At 47.9% G+C, this 8,415-nt stretch overlaps 1 protein-coding gene across 1 annotated transcript; it reads left to right on the forward strand.

The window, feature by feature from the left end:
* Window positions 1-873: 873 nt before the first annotated feature.
* On the forward strand, window positions 874-7,526 carry LOC149352345 (uncharacterized). The gene is made up of 4 exons (XM_089577146.1): window positions 874-940; window positions 2,736-2,820; window positions 5,825-5,865; window positions 6,617-7,526. Exons 1-4 carry the CDS (start codon window positions 935-937, stop codon window positions 7,022-7,024), a joined length of 540 nt encoding a protein of 179 aa, XP_089433272.1. The 5' UTR covers window positions 874-934; the 3' UTR covers window positions 7,025-7,526.
* Window positions 7,527-8,415: the final 889 nt, after the last annotated feature.

An 8,415-nucleotide genomic window follows, 5' to 3' on the forward strand; every position in this document is an offset into this window, starting at 1 on the left:
CGAAGGAGCATTCGGCAGCCATGGCAGCAGCTCGCGCTTTGACGTAAGCCACCACTCCACACAAGTAGCGCCATATCGCAACTAGTAAACGAACCAAGACATCCACGTGCGGCCTGGGAGCGTTGAAGTCCACATGCCAAACTACTAGCATTTTTTTCAAATGTTCGGTACCAGTTTTCATAGTATATACTCAGCACACGGGATAGAGAGAGAGTGCAGAGGAACCGCAAACAACGTCATCAAATACCACCGAGCCATTTTCATGCACAGAGAAGCAGCGAACAAGGGGAAGGAGACGCTCAATTAATGCAGGACCGCAATTTTACTGCTAAACAGTGGCCACAGAAATGTGCGAACGGAAAACGACTCGAAACAGCTTTACAGAGCTTCCCAGAAAAACAAAAATAAGAAAATAGTTTTCTGTTGCTTTAAATATCTGGTACAATATGTTGATCGAAGAATCGCGCCAACCGTAAGCGTAGCCACGCTTGCTCATTAGTCGTGTTCAGTCGCATTGCGCTGTCGCATAGTAGACAAATGTTGCTTCTATTACGAAGAGCGCGCGGCGTTGACACCCCCACTGGGTCGACACCGCAAAGACATCTCGGAGGCGACGTCGCAGGAACGACGGCGCTAGAAATGGCTCCGCTTATTTCGCATCGGGCTGCCTAATTGTGGCCTCCCTCTGAGTTGTTGCCACTACGCGGTGTTGGAACAAGCCAAGGTGCGCTCCGAAGTGACTCCCGAGGCCAGCAAACATTTCGGTGCATGCCTGTTAGCGCGATGCGCGCCGTCCGCTAGTTGGTACGGTGCCAGCGCATATAAGATTCGGGAGACACCCAACGGCCGACACAGCTGGACGGACGGCCCCGAAGAGCCACCGCCGCCGCTCATCTTCCTGTCATTCCGGGGAAAGCCTAACCGGGAGGCACGCATGCAGGTGAGATTTCGCGCACTCCATTCCCTCCCAGCGCCGAGATTTTCCGCGGCCGCCTCATCTTCATCTTCTCGGAAGCTTTACTCCTGCGGCCGAACGTCGTTCCTCGGCAGATTAAACGCAACCAGTACCGTCGAGCCCGCGCTGTGCCTGCGCGGGGAAAACGACTGCGCGTTATAACTTATAACGCGCACTTCGTTTCGCCCCAGCCAGCGAAAATTGGATGCGTATGCGGGATTCGAGATGTCCATAATGCGCTCGTTTCAGTGTAATTGACTCCTCGCGTGACGAATGGAGAACCGCATCAGCAAAATAAAGAAGGAGATCAGTAGCGTCGGAAGGATTTTCATTTTTCTTGTATACGCGGGATCTTTTCGGACCTTCACACTTTAACGTCGACTGATCGGGAAGCGTTCAAGGAAAGACGGGGACGCATTTATACTTTTAGAGGTGCCAGACTGCGGATTCACCGTCATTATTAATGGCCGCTAACAAAATTCAGCCCCTTACGGCGCAGCAAGAGAGTTAGATTGAAGGAAGGCCTTTTTCTTTTTTCTCTCTCTATTTGAAGAATGGCAAAACCGGCCTTCGAGGCTGACGCGTACCTCATCCGATTGTGGCCGCGAAGAATAATGGATCGTCGCGCCGCTTTGCTTAACGCCCCACTTCTCTCACACGTGTGCCTCAAAACATACTTTCCTTTTTGTCTTTGCCTGCTAACGTGCCTCTTTTTTTTTTTCCTTTCTGCGACAGTGCCAGAATGTTGCCGATTGCAATCTCCGGACACCCCTTCACTACCCAGTGATTTCCTTTTCCAGATTCGCAGCTTAGTGGAGGCATGAAAAACCTGAAAACATGCTCTTCATGTTTTTCACGCTTTTTTATTATTTTTTATTATTGTTATTAGGTATTAGACTCCAGTTCCATTCGTCTGTCCGCCTTTTACCTTTGTAACTTTCAACAGTTGAACCGGCAGCTGCCCAAGCAACTTTGCGGCCAATTGAGTTAGTTTGCCGATGTGTAAACAGAATTTTAGGAGACGAACTATTTAAATATCATAAAATTTTAAACGCGAAATTCAGTTCATTCGGATTCGTTTCGTTGCTCCTCATCTATATGGAAATGTTGAGGCGCTTCACAATAGCTTCGCTTTTTTTTTTGCTTTTTTAACAGAACGCTGTAAATGCGGTTTTGAAAATGTCGCCTTAATCCCTCAATGTCATTATTGTTGTTGCCGTTTTTATTTTGCTTGTTGTTGTTGTCAATACTACATTAGACGATGGCTAATGTTATGTCTTTTGGCAATTTATTCAGATACTTTTAATTCCCCTTTAGTTTCAACAAAGCGACATGAGGGGTAGTTGTACTGTCACTCAACTTGGTACTGAACGAAATCGTCTACGAAAGTAAAATTAAAGTTCAAACTTGGCTGACAGTAACTCAATTTTAAAAACTTAGTAATATACAGGTGGAATGTTTTGAATGACAACACATCCATGAAGCAGGGGTTTCCCATTTGGCTTCTTTCTCGTACTCTCAGCCTCTATTGCAGACAGAAATCTTTGTAAACTGCAATTTTGGAATGACAGTAAACAAAATTAGTTAAGTGTTCTTTTCTGGCAACCTCTCGCTGTACTACTCGCGAAATTCTAGTTAAGAATTATTAATAAACCGCTTTTAGCGAAATCAATTAGCTGAAAACGTACTATCTTTCACTTGCAGTTGATCTGTTTCTAAACGCTCTTGAAACATGCGCTTGCTTTGCTGGCGCCGACGTTGATTTGCAACTGTTTAACAGGTCAGTCTTCCTGGCTCTGCTCTTCGGTGCCGCACCACTGTCCATACGGACGCAGTTATGGAGGTGTTCGTCAGCTTTCTATGCGGTAAGTTAACCGAAATGTATCGGCAGTGGTTGGTTTCAAAAAGAACGCATGAATAACTGTTTGTGAAAGTCCAAAGCGGAGTCCACTTTTTTCACAAGGCTGCTCTGCGCAGGCGTGCCTCTTCTCCTATAGCTCCACAGGTTGAAAACGAAACCACCAATTCCTACTGCGCACGCGCATTTCATGTTAGTGGCAGGCGCATGCGACAGATGGCGGCAGCTGTCAAGCACACTCTTGCCACTTTGTAGTCACAACTGGCTCCTCGTGGAACCAGAACGCGCCCGCGTCTCCCCACGTGCGTTTGCTTTCAACCTGTAGCAGATGGATTTTCGCCATTGCCCAGAGGGCGCCACATCTTGTAATAAGGCGGATAACGAGGTCATTTCTAGCTAATATAGGGTATAGGGCATGGTCGTTCTAACATGGGTCGAAGCAGCGCGCACGGAACTAAAGAGGCCGGAGAGCTAAAGCCATAGCGGTAAGAGCCCGTGTCTAATGCTTCGTCGAGTTGGAGTTCTGTGGTGCGCACGATAGATGTCGTCCGCACATAATCGGTGGCCCTGGCAGAACGCTTCTACGAAGGTGAGAACACACAGAAGAAGAAAGCATTCGAAGGCACGAGCACTTTGTCTGTCTGAATGTTTTCTTCCTCGGTTCGTTGCCGTCTTTTCGCTGTGCCTCTTCTGCAGCGTTCCAGTAGTTTCGGGCGGCGTTTTCTCTTTCTCGATGCCGATGACGCCGATTGTTGCCTTCCCCACTCCCTCCTCACCCTCAGAAAAAAAAAAGCTCATCGTCGTGCCGCTGCTCGCACCCGCATTTCGTTTCTAGGAAATCTCCACAGGTAGTGCGTCGACTTAACAGTGGGCAGAGTGGTCGGGCGGTGGAATCGGTTTAGGTTTCCCAATAGGTTCTGTGCCCTGCAGGTAAGTTCCCTAACTGCCATGTGCGTGGTAAAGAGGGGAAAAAGTGCGCAACGGCGTGTTGTCAACAAAAGGGGAGCGCAGGGAGAGAACAGGAAGCTCTGAGCACGTGATGCCAACGCACGATATTATCGGCGTGTATCGACTGCATTGCGGCCCACACTGGAGCTGGCGCTCCTTTCTACTTCTCTCCGTGGCTGCGTGTCAAATAAAATATTGGTGCGAAATGAACGCAGACCCAGTTCTTGTTCGAAAATGTGGCGTTTCGAAACCTAAGCTTTCTTCGCCAAGGTGTGACGGCAGGCGGGTTGCAGCTCGGCTTTTAAATACACGTCTAGTCTACCTCCGGATCACTTAACTTAAAAAAAAAGAAAGCTTGCGGTATAGCACGATGTTCAACGTGCGCCGCTATGCCTTGGTGAGACGCACTTCAGCACTCTCAGCAGTTGGCTACGATTTACAAAATACCTTCGAAAGTAGAGTGAGACAGCGCCCGCGGTAGCTTAGTTCGTAGACCACTGTACGCGCCATGCGGAGGTCATGGTGTCGGATCCTACCGCAGCCACTAAGCAAAGTATATAGGAGTGCCGGCTGCAGTGTGGGCCGCGATGCACTCGATACGCGCCGATAATGTCATACGAGGACGTCACTTGCTCAGCGTTTTCTGTGCTTTTTCCCTCCACTCCCCTTCTCGCATCAGCTGGTAAAGAACCGCACGCGACATGCGGAGGTCGTGGGTTCGGGTCCCACCGTCAGCATGTGAGTGTCTTTCTTCTACTTTTTTATAATTATCTCAAATCTAAAAAAAATTCTGACTAATTTTCTCACATCAGCATAGACGGTCATAACAAAAGGACAGCAATATTCCCCTATGCCTTGCATGGCCTTACGGTCTGTTGGCTTCTTTCTATATATTCCTCGCTTAATTGCCGATGAGTGATTAGGAGAAAATTCGTGCGAAGATCAGTCCCTAGGAGCTCGCATCGGGTACGTGCTCTTCTGATCCTTGCACTGCTGCGCGCTCCTTCAGTTCAAATGGATCGCCGTATCTTCTTTCTTGCTTGGTGTCTTTTTTTACTACGCAAAACAAGAAATAATATGCGTGGGGAGGTGGGGGGAGGGGGCATGTTGTAACGTGAGCTGCCGTGAACCTGGACGTTCGAAGTGTCGTAACTCGGAAAGCATTGCATAATGGGCTTAGTCGGTCCAGATTATATATATATATATATATATATATATATATATATATATATATATATATATATATATATATATATATATATATATGTGACGAAACCGAAGGCGAGAAACGAACTGAAAAGGGTGAACGAACCAGTGAAAACCTAATATACTTGCGCCAGGCTATCTTTCTGTGATATACTGATGGTACGGCGCGCCCTACGGCGTTGCGTCAAAAAACAAGTTTAAAGAAGAAACACGCTCTCGTATGGCGCCTAACGAGCCTAGCAGTATCCGGTGCGTACATTTGTTTCGTTAGGCTCTGCGCTAGCCCAGGGTCATGACGCACTTTAGCAATTCAGCATGAATTCGCGAGTCATTACAGCTACATTACTTTCAGCATAATCAGCCTTAACTGCGGCTGGCACCAAAACGAACCAGACCGCATATTTCTGGCGGTTTCCCATTTGAATCTGACCTCGTGTATAACGCATGAACCCAACAGTAGCGAACCGAAGCCTTTACAAGTGGGACCAGACACCCGGCCAGACGCATCCGCTGAACGTCATGTGTTGCAGCCTCGCCATCATTCCTCCCGCCTGTCCCTCCCCGTTACCCTTTGTTTTGACTAAACGCCGCGTTACTGCCGGAGGACAAAAGCACACTTTTCACCACATTTTGATTATTCGTCATTTTCGGCCCTTTCGCTGCCTCTATAACGTTACAAGGATATTTACTTCAAGTTTGGCTTTTTTTGTGTTGTGTTTTCTCTCTTTCCAAAGATGAATTTTCGGAATAAGTACTAAACTTGCAGGCGCTAATATTTAAACTCTTTTCAAATATATTTTTTACTTACTCGCTTGCATTAAAATGTAATTTTTTGCCCACTTTTCTGTTCTTTTCAGTCAGCGCCCTTGTGATGTATGCCGCTGTCGCTGAAACCAGGGTAAGCTTTCAACGGACTAACTGCAGCGTGAAGAAAACATTAACTTTTTTATTTTGGGGCGAAGGGGGTGAGCCGGAATGTCGGTAGGAAACATTATTCATAAAAAATGGGCTCACTCTAGAAGAAACATATCCGAGTAAGATTATCGTTTTGGCTGGATGGTTTCCTTTCATGGACAAAACTGCAGCGCAAAGGAAACATTCACAATAAACAAACATAGGAATGTTTCTTTTATGTTGCAGTTATGTCCGGGTTAGCTAACCAACCAGCCTTAAATCCCATTTAAGCTTTTAGCCTTGCTTGTCGTTTTACTGAGTCTTGCAAATATTTCGAGTTCGTGATGATAACATGCTAGGAGGGCCTTCGTTTTCACGCTGTGCGCGGCATTTCAAAGAGCCAGCATGCACGACACGCAGTTACTTGTTTTGTCTCACAGTATTATGACCACGAAGTGTAAGTTGTTCCTGGCACCAGAAAATAAGGTACCAAATGTTGGAAGCTACCCAAGAATTAGCGCAGCCCTGCGATTCACCGGTCACTTTTGCCATCGCACACGCCGGTCTATCCGACACCCCAAATCCCGTGCGAGAGCCGGTTACGAAGCGTTTTTGCCTGTGTGAGGCTTGGAGCATTGGGCACCTTATTTTCGGGCATCAGCCGCAGATTTTACTTGTTGGGTGCCAGCAAACTGCGAGAGGACAGCCCTCGAATCCCGATGCGTGGCTGCGACGCCATGCTCTGCTGTGCGCAGGTGAAGCGGCTCGCCTACGAGCTCGCCGACGGCGCCGACCTGGTGGTGGGGCCAGTGGTGAAGACGTTCCGTTGCCGGCGCAGCGGCTACTTCGCCGACGTGAGGAACAGGTGCAAGGTGTACCACGTGTGCCACGCGGTGCGCCGTGCCGACGGTTCCTCCGAGATGCAGCACTTCAGCTTCTTCTGTGGCAACCGGACCGTGTTCGACCAGCTGAGCCTGACGTGCACTTACCCGGACGACGCGATTCCGTGCCGCAGCGCGCCGGCCTTTTTCTACCTCAACGAGCGCATAGGCGTCGAGAACGCGCTCTTCCACACCGACACCGACGTGGCCCTCGCCGACGCCAGGAGGCCCAAAAGAAGGCGCACAGGCGACGGCCGGACGGCTACGCGCTTCTCAGGATAGGTGGCGCCAGCTGCCCCCTGCACCTCGGGCCTTCTGAGAAGGCGAAAAGATCTACGCGGCTGCAGGCAGCTGTGAACGAGAACATACGCGCTTATACATTTCCTACGCTTCCCCACCCATAGACTCTACTGGGCCTTCTTGCACTTCCCGTCGCGTTGCGATGGCTATACTAATAATGACTGCAACAGTTCAGAAAGAAAGACTCGAATCGCTCCTACTCTTTTCGCGACTGCATCTAATATTTGTTCTTGCTGAAAATCGATTCTATGCTTTTCCTGGGCATGCTGATGTTTTAGTAGCGAAAGGTGTGTTTATTCCTGAGAAAATTGCATTTAAATGCTTTCCCGCCACTCGATTCAAACTTGGGACGTCTACTCCGAAAGTGACTCTGGGATCACCGTTTTCAAGTGTATGGTGGGGTAGCCTAGCCTCTGCGATCCGCGCACAAAAAATCTGAATCGACGCATGCAGTTTACTTGCGAAATCGACCGCCGATGGCGACACTGGCATTTTTCCCCCTTATTTAGCATAAAAATTATCCATTCTCAGTGAAGTTGAGACCTCTGTCGTTAGAAGGTGGAAATCTATCGATACAGCCAACTTCAATTTGTCCTCAACCCCCTTTTGAGCTGCGTGCATCGCAGTTGTTTGTTTGTTTGTTTGTTTGTTTGTTTGTTTGTTTGTTTGTTTGTTTGTTTGTTTGTTTGTTTGTTTGTTTGTTTGTTTGTTTGTTTGTTTGTTTGTTTGTGTGCTTGCTTGCTCGTGTTTGTTTGTTTCTTTCTTTGTTTGTTTCTTTGTTTGTGATAGCGGGAGAGCCGGGCATTTATAGTCTTCCAATGTGTTGACAGGGGGAGCTGAACTTTTTGTCTAACTCCAATGGTTTATTCACTGCTATTACGCCAAGCAATTGCAGTGTCACCAAGTGGTACCGCCTATGTGTGATCGCCACAACAGCAGCACTGCATAGCGGCAGCACCGCAGCCACTGGTGGAACACGTAGTGGCGGTCCCGCAGGATCCGCGCGGAACGCAATCTTTGGGGAATGTAAAGAGCGCAAATTAAATTTGCCTTAGCACTATGTCATATAGTGATGGTTCCATCTTGCTCCCGAAGCTTCTCTTTTTGTCACATTGCAGTCAGTGAATCCTACTCCATTTTCCTTCCAGCTTTAGTCTAAGGTTATCGCTCAGTCGTATCATTAGCTCCTTGTAAAAAAAAAAAAAATAGTTGCTTTTGCAGCTGAATTTTTGCGCAAAATTTCAATCCCCATAGTCACTTGTGGCACCTGGTGTACGCCAAGCGTGAAATATTGACTGGTCCAGAACTTCTACAAATGCAAATCATATTGGCAAGTGATCAAAATGTAAAATGCGTGAATCGTTGCTGACGCC

This window comes from Amblyomma mixtum, chromosome 3 (assembly GCF_055824585.1).
Source record: "Amblyomma mixtum isolate Tamu chromosome 3, ASM5582458v1, whole genome shotgun sequence".
Lineage (NCBI taxonomy): Eukaryota > Metazoa > Arthropoda > Arachnida > Ixodida > Ixodidae > Amblyomma > Amblyomma mixtum.

What these genes read in the sequence shown, in the direction of transcription:
- LOC149352345 (XM_089577146.1), top strand. An exon ending in GTTCGTCAGCTTTCTATGCG is followed by an intron (nt 2,821 to 5,824) that starts GTAAGTTAACCG and finishes TGTTCTTTTCAG; the next exon opens with TCAGCGCCCTTGTGATGTAT. An exon ending in CCGCTGTCGCTGAAACCAGG is followed by an intron (nt 5,866 to 6,616) that starts GTAAGCTTTCAA and finishes TGCTGTGCGCAG; the next exon opens with GTGAAGCGGCTCGCCTACGA.